Below are 20,151 nucleotides of genomic sequence, written 5' to 3'. Positions count from 1 at the left end.
TTTGTACAAAATTTTCTTTAAAATATCAGTGTCCTGAAAAAGGGACGTTTCTTTTTTGCTGAGTTTATATTACTTGATGGACAAATTGATTATTTTGATTGTAAACTACGCAACTATTTATTGAACATTGGTGTCTGTTGTCATATTGATTTTGCCTCAGTTTTTATAAAAGTAATAAGCCACTTGAGGCTTTGCGTTACTGGTTAATGGAGGTTTCAGTCACTTTGCTCACTTTGCTTATCTTTACTCATAGTAAAATCACTGTAACGCACATTCTCACATGGCTTATGGTTGTATCAGAGTTTGCGCACAAATAATCGTTTCACATCACTTTTTGTTTATTTAAAAAGTGACATTGATATCACAAGAACTTCTGTGGCAAGGGCTCTTTTGGTCTAACCAAGCACCGTGTTGTGATTTCTTGGCTTTTTCTATTTATTCTGCTCTTCCAATGTGAAAAAGACACTGCAGTCTTGTGATCTAGTCTCACAATTTATATCCTATGAATTATTCCACTGGACTTCATTTGGAATCTCTTGTTTCTGTCTCCAAATTCTCATCTCTCACATCTGTCTATTTTTGTGGGGGTGTTTAAAACCTTTTTTTTTTTTCTCACCATTTCTTCACCTTTAATCTAATCCCTATTAGCATCCTTTACTGTGGGAATGTCTCTAAAGAGAAACAAAAATGCAATAGATCAGATACCTTATTTTTGTATCTGTCAAAATGAAGGAAAGCATGTTGATGACAATTTTAATATTTGCTACATGAGGAAAACTTTTTTAGTTAATGCAACCTCTAGACAGAATGAGTTCATATTTGTGTTTAAAACAGCCAAATGATGATTGTCATTAGATCATACTGCAGTTGTTCATTCATACACAATGCAGCGTGAATAAACTCTTTGTTTCCTGAGTGTCTTTCTCAACACATGAGCTGCCTGCAACTCACTAATATCAGACAAAATGCATGCTGCATTATTACACACTGCAGAACGACTTTTCAGGCGCTGTGATCAATAGTAGAGCAGGTCTTTTTGTGATTATAGACCATTGTGTCTCTGTTTTCATTTGGAATAGGACTTTAGTGTGTTTAGACGGGTTTGCCATGATCAAATTTCCTGTAAATGTGAAATTCAAACAAAGCTTTGTGCGTTAGATGTTAAATGTGGTTCTTTAGTCTGGTTCCTTTGAAGTCTTCTAAAGCAACAGTATCCCTGTTTTAAAATTCTCACACACAGCCTTTTTCAGATCACCCTCAGCTAAACATGATTTAAATATTTCCCAGACAATGCTCAGTGTCTGGTGTACTGTGCTGTCTTCTTGGATTGCAAAAAATAATTTTCTTACTCAATATGTTTGTCTTTTTAGAGTAGCCTTAACAAACTAAATTAAGTGAGGTTTATACTTAAACCAAAAAGAGGAAGAAGAAAAAATGTCAACAGGGAAAACAAGATTATTTTTCTTTTCCCATTGGCAAAGACTTTTTATCTTGTTTTAAACAAACATCACAAAATTTTGTTTAATTTCTTTGAAACCAAAACCTAATATCTTTTGTCATTTTGCTTCTCAAATAAATGTCTTTTTTAAGGATGTTCAGATATTTTAACTGGAAAAATAAGACAAAAAATACTAATAAAGAAAAATATTTTTGCAGCGTGACTGTAATATGTTCTGTTTGTGTTTTATAGATTACAGAACTGGGCCCTGTTTTGCATCTGTCAGTAATCAGATGTGTCAGGGGCAGCTTACGGGAATCGTGTGCACCAAGACATTGTGTTGTGCGACAGTCGGTCGCGCCTGGGGTCACCCATGTGAGCAGTGTCCCGCACAGCCACACCCCTGCCGCCGGGGGTTCATCCCTAATCATCGCTCAGGAGCCTGCCAGGGTGAGCATAAAACACATACACAGGTCAGCTCTAATTGAGTCAGATTGGGTTTGGTTCTAATGGAATGCTAGCAGTCATGCAAACAAGGATGGACACACTGTCAGAACACATTGCCATATGCCTCAACGACCCAGACAATACTACATCACTCACTGCAGAAACACAGACACAGTGCTCACTTAGTAAAGCTCTTAAAAAAACAATCACTCTACACAGTCTACACATACAGATCAACTTTCATTAGAAGTTCCTTCAAGACAAGATAATACAGTCAAAGGTTTACACACACACACAAAACAATTACTGGTAGATTGATCGCTGTAAAAGAATCACTCAGATGGTCCACCAAATGAGCTGTGCTGGGGTATAATGTGCTGTGCTAGTGTGATCTGTGCTGCTGGTGTGAGCTGTGCTGTGTGTTGTTATGATATAAGCTGTTATGGTGTGACATGTTCTGGCATGAGCTGTGCTGATATGAGCTTTGCTGGTGTGTGAGCTGTGCTGGTATGAGATGTGCTGTGTTGGGGTATGATGGGTGTGTGAGCTGTGCTGGCCTGTGCTGGTGTGAGTTAGTCTATGGTGGAACGATCTGTGTTTGAGTGTGCTAGGATGGGTTGTACTGGAATGAGTTGGGCAGGGGTGTGATGAGCTGTGTTGGTGTGAGCTAGGGATGGGCATTTGGGACTCGTCGAGTACTCGAGGGGCAATGACATGTACGTAACTGTATACTGTATATAATAACATGCCTCACAAACATCTTTGGCTGCTGTATTTCGTCTTGTTGTTCCAGTGTATCATCTATTCATTATTATAGGCTGTTATAAAATAATCTTTTACAAAATGTACAAAAGATTGCATAATCAAAATATAATGCATCATATTGTGTCATTATGTGAAAATTCACTGCCCAACTCAATGAAAGAATGTGCACAACGCGTGTCTGTCTGTTCTTCCTTTACTTTACCGTAGTAATCTTAGTAAGCGCGCACCAGTTTTTTTAGTGTGTCTGAACCGTCTATTTTCAAATCACGGTTGGCTTAACAGGAGACGCCATAACCATTGCGTTTTTATTATGTGTGTTAAGTTGAAGTTCAGTTTTGAAGACGCTGTATTCTGTTCCATTTAGCTGCGTTCTGTCTAGCTGTTTGAAACACTCGCAGCACGTTGAGTCCACTGCCACACTCCTGGTGTGTGTGTCCCCAAGTGTTCGCTCCTGTGGGGAAAGATGCAATGCTCCGTATTGTAGTTGCTGTGATGATTCATGAAGCATTCCATTCAACTAGGAGAGTCGGAATTTCCACCTTTCAACTGGGGAAAGTGCAACAGAATGACACTTTATCAGACTTCTAACTTGGAAACTTTTGCGCAAATCTTCAACTCCCATTTTGTCGAGATGCAGGTGTGAGTTACGTCATGCAGGGCTGGGAGGTTTACAGTCAGTGACAAACATTCACTTTTATGAAATACTATCCATTAACGAGTCAAAGTTCTTACATTAAATGATAATAAAACGTGTTTTGCAGGCGTTTTGCAGAGACAGGTGTTCAAAACATGGTTAATTACACTCTCTTTTGATGATCGTAACGATAGGATTGCAGCATCGTATATCAGTTTGGTTGCTATGAGACGTCTCTGACAATCAATGTACCCCTCAAAATCACAACGTAATCAATCTCAAAATTAAAAATTAACTCGCTATTTGACACGTTTGTGTTTAGTTGTCAGGTAATTGTCACTGAATTTCGAATTAAGTGAGAAGTCTCTTAATGCATGATCACCATCGATCATCGTTTTCATGATCGATCATTGCTGCCACGCCCGAGTACCCGAGTACTCGTGCCCATCCCTAGTGTGAGCTGTGCTGGTGTGAACTGTGCTGATGTGAGCTGTGCTAATTAGGAATGCACCGATCCGATACCTGGATCGGTATCGGCTCTGATACTGAAGCTTTTAAACGGATTGGGTATCGGTCTGACGAGCCCGATCCAAATCCGATACTGTGTGTTAGTCATGTTCGTTAGTGTCAAGCTCCAAAAATGACATAAAAGAACCATAAAAACACCATTAAAGTAGTTCATATGACTCTTGAAGACGTGCGATAGCTCTGTGAATCACAAAAGGCTGTTTATTAAGTAAATATATAGTATGCGCAGCACCAGCATGTTAGTGAGTGGTGCTGCTCTGTTGACACAAACTCATGCACAGGCTGGTGATGCACTCGCGGCTATTTTTAGCCTTCACAGCGGTGTGCAATATTTGAGCGATACTCAAGAACAGATGCAGATGCTCAATAGTTCGGTTCACTTATAATATGCATTTAGAATGGCACTGGAGGTGCATTTTACCAGAATTTGAATAAGAAGCGAATTAAACTACTGTGAATTTGTCTACAAACAGACACATACAGGACTTCCTGGAGAGTTTAGAATGTCAAAATAAAAGCATGAGGGTTTAAAAAGTGCACGATTTAAATATATTACTGTTGTATTTAAAATTAAAATTAAAAGTCAATAATAATATTATTAATGACAGTTTGTTATTATTATTATTATTGTCATCATTAGTATTTGTTTACAATTTATAACAATATTTAAGTTGAATGGGTTCCAAAAAAATAACTGTGTGAATGAAAAATGGACTGATGTCTTACAACTAAATTGAACAAAAAAGAGATCTGAATCCTTTAAAGTCCAGATACAAGTTGAAACATTTAAAAAAAAAAAAAAAACCCTGGTTTCTTTTCTACTTTAGACTTGAAGACTGGAATTACTGTTAATTTTGCTGCTATATTATCCAGTATACTAGTTAATAATAAAGTGTTTCTTAATAAGCTATACATTAATATTGAAATAATGTGTAGTTAGAGGTTTGTGTTTCTTTACATTTTAAAGAGTATTCCCAATTAGTTCCACACAATAATGTAAAGATATTCTAAACTGATTATGCAAAAAAACAACACTGCTATCGGCTTGGGATCGGTATCGGCCGATACTGAGATTTCCGATATCGGAATCGGATCGGAAGAGAAAAAGTGGTATCGGTGCATCCCTAGTGCTAATGTGACCGGTGCTTGTGTGAACTGTGCTGTGTTGGGGTGTGATGGGGTTGGGTGTAATGTGCTGGTGTGAGTTAGGCTATGGTAGAGTGATCTGTGTTCAAATGAGCTGGGATGGGTTGTACTAGAATGTGTTGGGCAAGGGTGTGATGAGCTGTGTTGATGTGAGCTGTGCTGCTGTGAGCTGTGCTGGTGTGAGCAGTTCTGATGTGAGCTGTGCTGGTGTGAGTTCTGCTGGTGTGAGCAGTTCTGATGTGAGCTGTGTTGGTGTGAGTTCTGCTGGTGTGAGCAGTTCTGATGTGAGCTGTGTTGGTGTGAGTTCTGCTGGTGTGAGCAGTTCTGATGTGAGCTGTGTTGGTGTGAGTTCTGCTGGTGTGAGCAGTTCTGATGTGAGCTGTGTTGATGTGAGCAGTTCTGATGTGAGCTGTGTTGGTATGAGCAGTTCTGATGTGAGCTGTGTTGGTATGAGCAGTTCTGATGTGAGCTGTGCTGGTGTGAGTTCTGCTGGTGTGAGCAGTTCTGATGTGAGCTGTGTTGATGTGAGCAGTTCTGATGTGAGCTGTGTTGGTATGAGCAGTTCTGATGTGAGCTGTGTTGGTATGAGCAGTTCTGATGTGAGCTGTGTTGGTGTGAGCAGTTCTGATGTGAGCTGTGCTGGTGTGAGTTCTGCTGTTGTGAGCAATTCTGATGTGAGCTGTGTTGGTATGAGCAGTTCTGATGTGAGCTGTGCTGGTGTGAGTTCTGCTGGTGTGAGCAGTTCTGATGTGAGCTGTGTTGGTATGAGCAGTTCTGATGTGAGCTGTGCTGGTGTGAGCAGTTCTGATGTGAGCTTTGCTGGTATGAGCAGTTCTGATGTGAGCTGTGTTGGTATGAGCAGTTCTGATGTGAGCTGTGTTGGTGTGAGCAGTTCTGATGTGAGCTGTGCTGGTGTGAGTTCTGCTGGTGTGAGCAGTTCTGATGTGAGCTGTGTTGGTATGAGCAGTTCTGATGTGAGCTGTGTTGGTATGAGCAGTTCTGATGTGAGCTGTGTTGGTGTGAGCAGTTCTGATGTGAGCTGTGCTGGTGTGAGTTCTGCTGGTGTGAGCAATTCTGATGTGAGCTGTGTTGGTATGAGCAGTTCTGATGTGAGCTGTGCTGGTGTGAGTTCTGCTGGTGTGAGCAGTTCTGATGTGAGCTGTGTTGGTATGAGCAGTTCTGATGTGAGCTGTGCTGGTGTGAGCAGTTCTGATGTGAGCTTTGCTGGTGTGAGCAGTTCTGATGTGAGCTGTGTTGGTGTGAGCAGTTCTGATGTGAGCTGTGCTGGTGTGAGTTCTGCTGGTGTGAGCAGTTCTGATGTGAGCTGTGCTGGTGTGAGTTCTGCTGGTGTGAGCAGTTCTGATGTGAGCTGTGTTGGTATGAGCAGTTCTGATGTGAGCTGTGTTGGTATGAGCAGTTCTGATGTGAGCTGTGTTGGTGTGAGCAGTTCTGATGTGAGCTGTGCTGGTGTGAGTTCTGCTGGTGTGAGCAATTCTGATGTGAGCTGTGTTGGTATGAGCAGTTCTGATGTGAGCTGTGCTGGTGTGAGCAGTTCTGATGTGAGCTGTGTTGGTATGAGCAGTTCTGATGTGAGCTGTGCTGGTGTGAGCAGTTCTGATGTGAGCTGTGCTGGTGTGAGCAGTTCTGATGTGAGCTGTGTTGGTGTGAGCAGTTCTGATGTGAGCTGTGCTGGTGTGAGTTCTGCTGGTGTGAGCAGTTCTGATGTGAGCTGTGCTGGTGTGAGTTCTGCTGGTGTGAGCAGTTCTGATGTGAGCTGTGCTGGTGTGAGCTGGTCTGATGTGATCTATGCTCATGTTAGCTGTGCTGGTGTGGGCTGTGCAGGTGTGAACTATGCTGATGTGAGCTGTGCAAATATGTGATGTTCTAATGTGAGCTGTGCAAGTGTTAACTATGCTTTGTTGGGGTATGATGAGTTTGGGTGTACTGTGCTGGCCTGTGTTGGTGTTAGTTGGGCTATGATGGAATGATCTGGTTTTGTGTGTGCCAGGATGGGTTGTACTGGAATTAGTTGGGCAGGGGTGTGATGGGCTGTGTTGGTGTGAGCTATGCTGGTGTGAGATGTGCTGGTGTTAACTGTGCTGTTTTGGGGTATAATGGGTGTGTGTGAGCTGTGATGGCCTATGCTGGTGTGAGTTAGGCTATGGTGGATTGGCTGCGTTGGTGTGAGATCTGTTGGTGTGAGCAGTTCTGATGTGATCTATGCTTATGTGAGATGTGCTAATGTGAGCTGTGTGGTGTTGGGGTATGATGGGTTTGAGTGTACTGTGTTGGCATGTGCTTGTGTGAGTAGGGCCATGGTGGAGTGATCTGGGTTTGAGTGTGCTGGGATGGGTTGTACTTGAATGAGTTGGTCAAGGGTGTGATGGGCTGTGTTGGTGTGCACTGTGCCAAGCTAATGTGAGCTATGCTGGGGTAAGATGGCCTAAGGTGAGCTGTGCTGGGGTGAATTACTAGAGTGAGCTGTGCTGATTTGAGCTGTAATGATGTGTTCAGTGTTAAAGAAATAGGCTCAGCACTGTTGTGAGCTGTGCTGGGCTGACGCGAGCTGTGCTGACGCGAGCTGTGCTGATGCGAGCTGTGGTAAGAAAGGTTGGCATGAGCTGTGCTGTGTTGATGGTTGCTGGGCTGCAGTAAAAAGGATGGTGTGAGCTGTGCTGGGCGGATGTAAGCTTGTCTAGGCTGTGGTAACAAAGGCTGGTGTGAGCTGGGGTAAACTGTGTTCACGTAAGCTGCACTGGGCTGATGCGAGCTGTGCTGTGGTGAGAGGGGTTTCAGGCTCAGAAGTTTTTCAGAGAATGGCTGCAGTATGTTTGGGGAAGTGTCTCTAATTCTCTTTGGCTCTATTTAAGTGTGTGTGTGACTATAATTCCTCCAGCTGGGTAAATTCTTTTATCGTCTGGCTGTCTGAGCCGCACTGGGGAGGGTGAGCTTGGCCTTTTCTAGCTTTTGTCTCTAGTGTCTCTCTCTCTCTCTCTCTCTCTCTCTCTCTCTCTCTCTCTCTCTCTCTCTCTCTCTCTTTTCTGTCTCAAACTTTCTCTTAAGATCAATCTGTTTATCTTGACTTTAGATATGTCTTTCATGCCCAGTCACTCTCTCTCTCTCTTGGATACAGTACAATCTCTCTAATGTCTCTGTCTGTTCTTCACGCCTGTCTCCTAGTGTGTGTGCACATGTGACTCAGTGCTACATTCTTGTGTGTGCGTGCATTGGAATCTCACACTCTCGTGTATCTCGAATGTATGTATGAGTGTGTGTATGTATCTCACAGTGAATATATAATATAAGATCATGATGATCTTATATTGGTCTTTCAAACACAATACATTACATACACACACTCATGCTGCTGGTGCTGAAATGCTAATATTTATTTTTTTGGCATCGTTATTCTGTTTTGGATTATGCACACTGATTTCAATACATCTGTTGTGTTGTGTGTTTTAGTTAAAGCATTTCCTCTTTCTCTCTCTCTCTCTCTCTCTCTCTCTCTCTCTCTCTGTGTTTGTAGATGTGGATGAGTGCCAGGCCATTCCTGGGCTCTGTCAGGGGGGAAACTGTGTTAATACTGTAGGCTCATTTGAGTGCAAATGCCCCGCTGGACACAAGTTCAACGAAATCTCACAGAAATGTGAAGGTGAGAACACACACACACACACACACACACACACACGCGCGTGCACGCACACACTAACAATCAGAAGACACAGAATGTTCACCTCTGCAAAATCCAACTGAAGTTTGTCATCTGTTTCCTTTAGGAAAGAACAGTGACAAATAAGATCTCTTTAATATCTCAGTAGATCTTCCTAGACAGCAGTGAGATTTAATGGAGAGCAAATTGAGACTTTTGCTTAAGTCTCCTGCTTCTCAGATGTTTCTCCTGAGAAAATGAACCCAGCAATCTCAAATGTCTCCTCTAGAGTATCATAAGAGATCTCAAGAATGTCTCAAGCTGTGCTCAGATTTGCCAAGATACCAAAGACTGCAATCAAAAGTAAGAGATCTCAGTATGAACTCAAACAATCAAAGTGAATGGCAACTGAAGCTAGCATTCTGATTAACATCTTGTCGAGTTTGATCACTGTGGTCAAGCACAGATCACAGAATGAACTGTTTATGGGAGCTTGTGTCCTAACCAGTGTGACCAGTGTTCCCTCTAACTTTTGTTCTTGCTTAGCAAATCCTATTTCTGTTGGGCAAAACCTTTGGCCTCTTGAGCAGAATATTATTAATATTGGGTCTGATACCGCGTTCATGTACTGATATTCGTACTCGTAAAAATGCTCCGATACCAAAAACCGATACCATCTGACGTACAAATGTCATTACGTAAACATTCAGCCCACAAATTAAAATCACGTTATGTCCTAGTGAGATTATTTAACTGCAAAAGCTGCGATTTAATGAGATGAATATATAGTTTGCATGTAATTTAAATGTGAGAGCTTGTGAATGTGTGGAGACAGTGTTGTGCTGACACCGGCTGCTCGTACCTTTTAAAGCTCCTCCAAGGCTCATACAGGGAAAACACCGTCATGAGCATCAAGCGCACTGTATGCAGCAGATGACAGTAAACAGAGTGCAAATTCACATTGTATTGTGAGGCACACACAGAGTACATACTTATTTAAATAAATAGCAGCCTTTTGTGGTTTAATAATCACTTTGAGTCACATAGCGACCGGCTTTTCGAGAGTGGGAATCTTCCATCAAAACGTCAGAGCTCCTTGGTCAAAACAACAAAGAAACACTTTAAAATAAAAGCTCAGTCAAAGTTAAAGGTAAATTTATAGGAAAAAAGTACAACAGAAATATAATCACTACTGTAAAGTAATTTAATATTCATTGTAATACTACTACTAATAATAACAATAATAATAAATCAGTAGTAATTGTGTGATATCTAACATCTGTGATGCTCTGTTATGCAGCACTTTATTTGACAAAATATAAAGTAACTCCAATGTTGTATTTTGGATTGTGCTGTGAGGTTCTGTATATAAGCACTTCATTTGATAAACCAATATTATGTTGAAAATTAATTTTTATATTTTCATTTGATTAAAGTTTCAATGAATTAAATTATTTAAACACCATTTTAATGATAAAATTGAAATAAACTGAAATAAACTGATTTGGTATCAGCTAGGGTGACCATATTCTGGTTTTCCAAAAAGAGGACACCTTTTTTTTTTTCGTGGGGGGGGGGGGTAATGGGGTTCAAAACAGTGTTATTATGAATGCTAACTTTAATACAGTGAAAAAGACACTCTATTAGCATAACATAAATATATATAAATAAATTTGTTTTTCCAACATTCTTTTGAATGTCCATGTACTAAAATAAAATATTTGATGCCAGGAGTGTACCGTCATGGTTACTTGTGTAACCTCCATTCCCTGATGGAGGGAATGAAACATTGTGTCAATGTAGTGACACTAGGGGACACTTGGGAGCCCGAGACACCTCTGGTCTTTGATAAAAGGCCAATGAAAATTGGCGAGTGGTATTTGCATGCCACTCCCCCGGACATACGGGTATAAAAGGAGCTGGTATGCAACCACGCATTCAGGTTTTATGCTGAGGAGCCGATATAAGGTCCGGCCATTTCAGCGGGTAGTTCAGCGTTGTGGCAGGAGGGACACAACGTCTCGTTCCTTCCATCAGGGAACGGAGGTTACACAAGTAACCATGACGTTCCCTATCTGTCACTCACTCGATGTTGTGTCGATGTAGTGACACTAGGGGTCCCTATATGAAACGCCACAATTGGCTGAACTGTGTTACGTGAACTGGCGGTGTGCGGTGGGCAGACTACTGTGTGCCTCATAGCCAGCACACCAGATCAACACGTAACCTCCCCCAACATAGTTATGATTGTCGAACGGCCCTTTGGGGACAAGTCGACTACCCAAGAGAGGCTTAACCCAGTCGTGGCCTCTTTTCCCCTTCTCTTTTTTCCACTCCCTAAAAAAGAAGGGGGATTATCCGACTGGGCTGCCAGGTCTAGTCGAGGGTTGTCCCTCCCAAGGGGAAGACACCGCGGAGACCACACCTCGCCCAAAGAGAGGGGGGGATATTTAAGTGGAAGAATACGTCACATGATCTTTCCAACCATGTGGAGAGTCTTCAAGGTAGATCCTACCCAATGGGGGAGGAGTTACTACAAACATGGAGACTGGGGCAGAGGGGCTCTGCCCAAGGAAGACGCAGTTTGCCATCAGGGAAATGAATTAGCGGAAGATATATATCGCATGGGGTTAGCCTTACAGGGAACCGCCACATGCGGAGCACCTACTCCAGAACAGGACTCTTAGTTAGCACGTGTACTGGGCCAGCAGCGAGTCTCTCCGAAATCTCGACTGCCACAGGGCTCGGAGGAAGTCAACCAGGGAACAAAACTTGTGAACACTACTGGGAATTAATGGCGCACGTCTTCAGCTCAAAAGGAGGTGGAAGGCGCTATGTGCAAGCGATACACCCGGCCAGCTATCCAGGGCTTATCCGCTTGTATTGCGTGCCACTACCTGGGACGAAACTGGTTACACCCGGAGGTTGTAGAACCTTGCAAAGGTGTTGAGTGTTGCCTAGCCTGCTGCTCTACAAATGTCTTTTAGAGAGGCACCCCTGGCCAGGGCCCAGGAAGCCGCTACTCCCCTGGTAGAATGGGCTCGTAGCCTTACCGGGGCGGCATGTCCTGGGCGTGATATGCCATAGTTATTGCGTCAATGAGCCAGTGGGCGATCCTCTGCTTGGAGACAGCGCTTCCTTTCTGCTGTGCACCAAAGCAGACAAAGAACTGCTCAGAGATTCTAAAGCTCTACGTGCGATCCAAATAGATGCGTAAAGCGTGCACCGGACACAGCAGCGACAGGGCTGGGTCTGCCTCCTCCTGGGGCAGCGCTTGCAGGTTCACCACCTGGTCCCTAAAAGGGATGGTGGGAACCTTGGACACATAGCCCGGTCAGGGTCTCAGGATCACGTGAGAGTAACCTGGACCGAACTCCAGGCACGTTTTGCTGACAGAGAATGCTTGCAGGTCTCCTACCCTCTTGATGGAAGTGAGCGCAGTCAGGAGGGCAGTCTTCAAGGAGAGTGCCTTAAGTTCGGCTGACTGCAAAGGGGGCTCTCTGTAGACCCTGAAGAACTACAGAGAGGTCCCATGAGGGAATGAGGTGTGGTCTGGAGGGATTCAGCCTCCTGGCGCCTCTTAGGAACCTGATGATCAGGTCGTGCTTCCCTACTTACCTACTTAGGACTTACTGTCGACTGCATCGTGGTGTGCTGCTATGGCAGCAATGTACACCTTCAAGATGGAAGGGGACAGCCTCCCTTCCAACCTCTCCTGCAGGAAGGAAAGCACTGATCCGACTGCACATCTCTGGGGGTCTTTCCGTCGGGAAGAACACCACTTAGCGAACAGACGCCACTTAAAGGCATACAGGCGCCTCGTAGAGGGATCCCTAGCCTGAATGACCTGCGGTGGTAGACCGCTTAGGTCTTCTGCGTCCCGTCCAGGGGCCAGACATGGAGATTCCAGAGGTCTGGTCGCGGGTGCCAGAGGGTACCCCGTCCCTGAGAAAGAAGGTCCTTCCTCAGGGGAATTCGCTGGGGGGGGGGGGCTGTTGCGAGGAGCGTGAGGTCCGAGAACCACATCTGAGTGGGCCAGTAGGGTGCTACCAGGATGACCTGCTCCTCGTCCTCCCTGACCTTGCACAGGGTCTGTGCAAGTAGGCTCACTGGGGGAAAGGCAGTGGGAGGATTCTTGGGAGGCGAACAGGTCCACCTGTACCTGTCCGAATCGACTCCAAATCAGCTGGACCACCTGAGGGTGGAGTCTCCACTCTCCCCTGAGGGTAACCTGCCGTGACAGCGCGTCCGCTGTAGTGTTGAGGTTGCCCGGGATGTGAGAGGCTCGCAGCGACTTGAAATGCTGCTGACTCCAGAGGAGGAGACGGCGGGCAAGTTGTGACATACAACGAGAGCACAGATCGCTTTGGCGGTTGACATATGCTACCATTGCCGTGTTGTCTGTCTGAACTAACATGTGCTTGCCCTGGATCAACGGCCGAAACCTCCACAGGGCGAGCAGAATTGCCAACAACTTGAGGCAGTTGATGTGCCAATGCAGTCGCGGGCCCTTTCACAGGCTGGCGGCTGCGTGCCCGTTGCAAACAGCACCCCAGTCCATTTTGGAGGCGTCTGTCGTGACCATGATGCACCTGGAGACCAGTTCTAGAGGAACACCTGCCCGTAGAAACGAGAGGTCGGTCCAAGGGCTGAAAAGACGGTGACAGACCGGCGTGATGACCATGCGATGTGTCCCGTAGTGCCATGCCCATCTCGGGACTCGAGTCTGGAGCCAGTGCTGAAGCGGCCTCATATGCATCAACCCGAGCGGGGTGGCCACCGCATATGCCATATGCCCCAGGAGCCTCTGAAAAATTTCAGTGGAACCACTGTTTTCTGTTTGAATGCCTTCAAACAGGCCCGCACCAACTGGGCGCGCTCGTTCGTAAGGTGCGCCATCAAAGAGACTGAGTCCAACTCCAAACTGAGAAAAGAGATGCTCTGAACCGGGAGGAGCTTGCTCTTTTCCCAGTCGACCTGAAGCCCTAGTCGGCTGAGGTGTGAGAGCACCAGGTCCCTGTGTGCGCACAACATGTCTCGAGAGTGAGCTAGGATTAGCCAGTCATCGAGATAGTTGAGAATGCGAATGCCCACCTCCCTTAATGGGGCAAGGGCAGCCTCTGCGACCTTCGTGAAGACGCGAGGAGACAGGGACAGGCCGAAAGGGAGGACTTTGTACTGATTCGCCTGACCATCGAATGCAAACCACAGGAAGGGTCTGTGTCGAGGAAGGATCGAGACGTGGAAGTACACGCGTCCTTCAGGTCTACCGCCGCGAACCAATCTTGATGCCGGACACTCGCCAGAATGTGTTTTTGCGTCAGCATCTTGAATGGGAGTCTGTGTAAGGCCCGGTTCAGTACTCGCAGGTCCAAGATTGGCCGCAACCCACTGCCTTTTTTCGGTACGATGAAGTAGGGGCTGTAAAACCCCTTCTTCATCTCGGCTGGAGGGACAGGTTCTATCGCGCCCTACCGTAGGAGGGTAACAATCTCCGCGCGCAAGGTAGCAGCGTTTGCGTTCTTGACCAAGGTGATGTGAATACCACTGAGCGCCTTATCCACCGGGGGAATTGCCGTATAGCCCCTGGCCGCCCCGCCATTGAGGGTAGTGAGAGCGGGGGAACTGTGGAATCGGGGCCGGGCAGTAAAAGGTGCCTCCCACGATTTCATCAGCTCCTCGTGCACTTCTGGGAAGAATGGCACTGGAGCGGGACGTGGCTGCTTTGAGTGGCGCCGCGAGCCCAGGAACCAAACATCAAGCTGCGAGGGTTCAGGGAAGAGCGGAGGGTTCCACTCTAATCCGACGCTCGCGGCCGCCCGGGAAAGCATGTCCGTCATTTCGGCATCGGCCTGTGACTGGGCAATCGTCCCCGAGGGGGGAAGCCCAGCTGAGGCTTCTACGTCCGACTGGACAAGCCCGCTTTCCGATGTGGCGCTCGAGAGCTCATCATCTTCGCGGGCTCCGAACAAGAAGCCAGACTCGCCGTGAGATGAGCCGGCGAATTCATCTGGAAGCCCGATTGGGGCAGACGAGCGTGCTGGGGAATGGGAGGTCCGCGGGGGGATGCCCGGCGGAGGCGATCCCATTGGGGTCCCCAAATCGCCCCCAGTGCTAGCCGCGCTGGCCTCATACCCGTAGGTAGAAGGACCGAGGCGGGGAGCCGCTGGGGTGGCTTGCTTTCTTACGAAAGCAAGCCGCGACCGCAACGTTGCCATGCGTCACGCATCTCACAATGAGCACATGAACCATCCACAAACGCTGCCTCAGTGTGGGTCACGCCCAGACACGAAAGACAGCAATCATGACCATCAGAAGATAACGACCGCAACCAGGAATAACACACAGTCGGAAAGGCATCTTTAAAAAGACACGTCTTTAAAAAGACGTTCCATGTGTGCCACTCTTTTAGAGAAATATATACTCTTTTAGAGGAAAAAAGCTCTTTCAGAAAATATACTCTCTTGTTTTCTGCCGAAGTGCCCAGGGGCGTTCTCTGCAGTGCACCAGTGCAGAGGAGGGAGAAGCCGCTGAAATGCGATGTCAGATCCAGCAGAGGTGAATGAACAGTAGAATTCAGCTCAATGAGCATGACCGTTCGGCTCCGAAGAGAAAATCTGAATGAGTGGTTGCATACCAGCTCCTTTTATACCCGTATGTCTGGGGGAGTGGCATGCAAATACCATTCACCAATTTTCATTGGCCTTTTATCAAAGACCAATGGTGTCTCGGGCTCCCAAGAGTGACCCCTAGTGTCACTACATCGACACAACGTCGAGTGAGTGACAGATATGGAACTTCATTTACTATTACTATTATTTTGAATGGCCATGGAAAATGAAGAACAAGAAACCAGACTCGCCGTGAGACGAGCCGGCAAATTCATCCGGAAGACCGATTGGGGCAGACGAGCATGCTGGGGAATGGGAGGTCCGCGGGGGGATGCCCGGCGTAGGCGATCCCATTGGGGTCCCCAAATCGCCCCCAGTGCTAGCCGCGCTGGCCTCATACCCGTAGGTAGAAGGACCGAGGCGGGAAGCCGCTTTTCTTACGAAAGCAAGCCGCGACCACAACGTTTGTGAATGTGATAACAATTTTACTTGGTCGCAAAAAGTAGTCCGTTAATTTACCTGATGAACTTTCACCTTTTGCTGACCCTTTATGCTTCGCAGAGCTGATGTGTGCTTCTAAATCACTTGCACACCTTTATTAGCAACTGACACATAAGTGCCAGCTTTACATGTCATACATTCTGTTTCCCACGGATCTCAACCTGGATGAAAGCATGGGAATTTCTGAAAATCTTCTGTAAATTTGCACTTTTGTTTGGACACTGTTTCCACTCAGCTGTCATTTGCTGCAGCTGTCAAGAAACTCTTTGATGCTGAACACAACAGCGCTTTGCGCGTTCATGGAGAGATTGACAGGCAGGAATTTGGCCAATAGTTGCTGCAAGCCTCTTATAATCGACCAATTGGTGTGCGAGAAGGCGGCACTTACAAAGTGGGGTTAAAGCAATGCAAATATGCGCGCGCACACAATTAAGTATTAGACCAGATGCACATCATAATGCAACTAAAGCCGAATCCCGGACATTTTCGCAAATGTAGAAATCCCGGCCGGACGCTTTTTTAAGGTCCGACAAAGAGGACATGTCCGGGAAAAAGAGGACGTATGGTCACCCTAGTATCGGTGAGTACCAAAAATGAAGTAATGGTATGCGTCACATCCCTAATAAATACAGGTGCATCTCAATAAATTAGAATGTCGTGGAAAAGTTCATTTATTTCAGTAATTCAACTCAAACTGTGAAACTCGTGTATTAAATAAATTCAATGCACACAGACTGAAGTAGTTTAAGTCTTTGGTTCTTTTAATTGTGATGATTTTGGCTTACATTTAACAAAAACCCACCAATTCACTATCTCATAAAATTAGAATATGGTGACATGCCAATCAGCTAATCAACTCAAAACACCTGCAAAGGTTTCCTGAGCCTTCAAAATGGTCTCTCAGTTTGGTTCACTAGGCTACACAATCATGGGGAAGACTGCTGATCTGACAGTTGTCCAGAAGACAATCATTGACACCCTTCACAAGGAGGGTAAGCCACAAACATTCATTGCCAAAGAAGCTGGCTGTTCACAGAGTGCTGTATCCAAGCATGTTAACAGAAAGTTGAGTGGAAGGAAAAAGTGTGGAAGAAAAAGATGCACAACCAACCGAGAGAACCGCAGCCTTATGAGGATTGTCAAGCAAAATCGATTCAAGAATTTGGGTGAACTTCACAAGGAATGGACTGAGGCTGGGGTCAAGGCATCAAGAGCCACCACACACAGACGTGTCAAGGAATTTGGCTACAGTTGTCGTATTCCTCTTGTTAAGCCACTCCTGAACCACAGACAACGTCAGAGGCGTCTTACCTGGGCTAAGGAGAAGAAGAACTGGACTGTTGCCCAGTGGTCCAAAGTCCTCTTTTCAGATGAGAGCAAGTTTTGTATTTCATTTGGAAACCAAGGTCCTAGAGTCTGGAGGAAGGGTGGAGAAGCTCATAGCCCAAGTTGCTTGAAGTCCAGTGTTAAGTTTCCACAGTCTGTGATGATTTGGGGTGCAATGTCATCTGCTGGTGTTGGTCCATTGTGTTTTTTGAAAACCAAAGTCACTGCATCCGTTTAAGGAGCCCCTACCAAGTATTGAGTACATATACAGTAAATGAACATACTTTCCAGAAGGCCAACAATTCACTAAAAATGTTTTTTTTATTGGTCTTATGATGCATTCAAATTTTTTGAGATAGTGAATTGGTGGGTTTTTGTTAAATGTGAGCCAAAATCATCACAATTAAAAGAACCAAAGACTTAAACTACTTCAGTCTGTGTGCATTGAATTTATTTAATACACGAGTTTCACAATTTGAGTTGAATTACTGAAATAAATGAACTTTTCCACGACATTCTAATTTATTGAGATGCACCTGTATATGTGTGTATATATATATATATATATATATATATATATATATATATATATATATATATACAGTATATAAATACCCACATTTTAGTTGGTACAAATAACAGTGAAATTTCACAATTCTTGATACTTGAAATTCAGTACCACATTAAAAATGGATAATATGCTTTTATGCTATTGAACACATATTATACAGGTATTAAGAACAAAGTAGGCAAATAAACAATAAATAAAGAGCAGTCAGTGACTTTCTTTTCAATATTGATGTTTGATTAATATTAGCAACCTATTAGACAGTGGCAGATCTATTAGGCTTCATTAAAGTCTTATGCACAGATCTGATATTTTGACACATACCTGATTTGTTGCACCTGTTTGCATACACGTAAGACATAAGCAACTTTTGATGTTAATCAAAAGCGGGACAGGCATTAACCATGAAGCACATTTAACTGTTTGGACACGCAGCCGCATTTCCGCATTCACTTCGTGCCTCATGGTAAATGTGTTGTGTTGTTTCATGACTCAGTAATGAATATTTCCATCTTATTTCCACAAGATTTCCCTCAAAAGCTTCAAATGACACACTATACTGTACACTAGTATGCACTTACAATATACACCATGCACTCAGTCGTGTAGTGTATGAATTTTCAATGTGTAATATCGTCCCAATGGAACACTTAAATTTTTTTGCTACACGGAAGCGTTCAACCTTTAACAGCTGACAGAAGTGATGTTTCAAACACATGCAATGTGTTGTCGCTAGCTTTAGCACATTAGCCAACCTCAGTTCAACACTTGTATCGCAAACAATGTACGTATTCATACAGCATGAGTTGATGGTAAATGTACAATTGTTTTGTCAGACCAGCAGCACAGCCAGGTAACTCCGCCCCTTCTGTTACGCACGGCAAGCCACGAGCGCTGAATGCATAAAGTGTCCAATATTCGTGACGTGATAAAAGTATACAAAGTGATATATCCCATTTCTAGTTTCTAATCTGTGGCACTGTGCTTGGTAGCTCTGCTCACAGTGAAATCTCATTGGTTCAAATCCCACTCCACATATTTTTATTAAACATCAATTATCTTTAAACTGGCTGTATTTTGTTGCTTTGTGCAGCATTTTGCATTCATTGATTACCAAAAAATTACTTTAAGCTGGAGACTTGTCACATAGCGCCTAGTTAGAACATATGGGTCTGATGTTTGGTCTCTTGTGAGTGACCCCTGACCCCTGGTCTTAGCTAAAACCGAGATAAGCTCAGATTCAGCTCAGACTCTGCAGGTACTCCAACATGTTTAGACTCTGGGTTCCTCCATGGCTTCTCTGCAGTCCAGTGCTGTCATTTTACCGTCGATCCTGTGTCTTCAGCAGAGAAAAACCATCAGACTGTCCAGATGTCAGTTAGACAGTAACATGTGTGTGAGTTTGTTTAGACAGTGTGTCTGAGTCTCATTTAGTTTAGCTGCAGGGCTGCCATTAGCTCAGAGTTGGCAAAGAGATGTGGCGATTTCAAACATGTTTAAAGAACAGAGGGGATAAAGACAGAGGGAGATAATTTAAGTTTTATTTTTAGTTGTGTTCGATTAGATGGGTTGCTAGGTTGAGTGAGACAGTTAAAGCAAAAGTGTGTGATCAGACCCACAGTTTTGTATGTGAAGATTGGTTCTGTATCAGCTCCAGGCTCAGAAGGAACGGCCATTTGGAAAGCACCCGACCGAGAGCCAAACTGCAGACTGCTGTCAGTTATTTGTGAAATCATATTTTGGCTGCAGAGATGCTCCGGTCACTCGACAATAATTTTGAATTTCAGGACATCTGAGAGTCTTTAATATTCCACGGTAATTAATTTCACACAAAATATCCTTCAAACACAGCTTAGCCTTTAAAACTGGCTAAGTTTAAATTATGACCAGTTTTGTGTAGTTTTTATTAGTTTTAGTGCAAAATGATTGGTTGGAAGTGTTTGGATGCTGTTTCTTAACTAACTTAAAGGGACGATTCATCCCAAACTGAAAATTTTGTCATCATATGTTGTTCCAAACCTACATGACTTTCTTCTGTGGTACACAAAAGCAGATGTTTAGCAGAATGTTCACGCTACTCTTTTTTATTCAATGAAAGTAGCTGGTGATTTATATGGTCAGGGTCTAAAAAGTGAAGAATACACCACAAAAGTATCATTAAAGTAGTCAATACGACTACACAAAAAATGCTTTGAATTTACACAATTTAAATATGTACATCAGTTCAACATAAATCAGTCAAGTTACATCAAAATATTATTTCCTCTTGATTTAGTTAATTAATTCTTTGTCAGAAAATATTATTTGTTTACAGAATTTCAACTTAAAGGAATAAAGTTGTTTTTAAATTACTCAATTAAGTAGCGACATAGTGATTTTATATGTGTCCATAACATGATTCATTTAATCAGTTTTACATAATATTTTTGTCACATTACTGATTTATGTTATAAGGTAATGCTTGTTAGCTAACTTTTATCTAGCAATAGCATACATTAGCATGCTAAATGCTAAATAATAATTCTTGAGCAAAGC

The 20,151-nt window shown here is 44.1% G+C and overlaps 1 protein-coding gene across 4 annotated transcripts in view; it reads left to right on the top strand.

Annotated features, from left to right (window-relative positions):
• LOC127417196 (fibrillin-1-like) overlaps window positions 1–20,151 on the top strand; it is a 105,630-nt gene that overhangs the window by 15,746 nt on the left and 69,733 nt on the right. For 3 of the 4 annotated variants that reach the window (XR_007893235.1, XM_051657031.1, XM_051657030.1), the window contains exons 7-8: window positions 1,691–1,888; window positions 8,488–8,613. Coding sequence is in view for 3 of the 4 variants with exons in the window: in XM_051657031.1 (XP_051512991.1) it covers window positions 1,691–1,888; window positions 8,488–8,613 (324 nt within the window). In the remaining variant the exon portion in view is untranslated. The remainder of the gene's footprint in view (window positions 1–1,690; window positions 1,889–8,487; window positions 8,614–20,151) is intronic. The other variant, XM_051657032.1, reaches the window with a different exon arrangement.

The sequence above is a fragment of the Myxocyprinus asiaticus genome, chromosome 26 (genome assembly GCF_019703515.2).
Source record: "Myxocyprinus asiaticus isolate MX2 ecotype Aquarium Trade chromosome 26, UBuf_Myxa_2, whole genome shotgun sequence".
Classification (NCBI taxonomy): Eukaryota; Metazoa; Chordata; class Actinopteri; order Cypriniformes; family Catostomidae; genus Myxocyprinus; species Myxocyprinus asiaticus.
The sequence above is the reverse complement of the archived record's forward strand: the minus strand, read 5'-3'. Positions and strand labels throughout refer to the sequence as shown.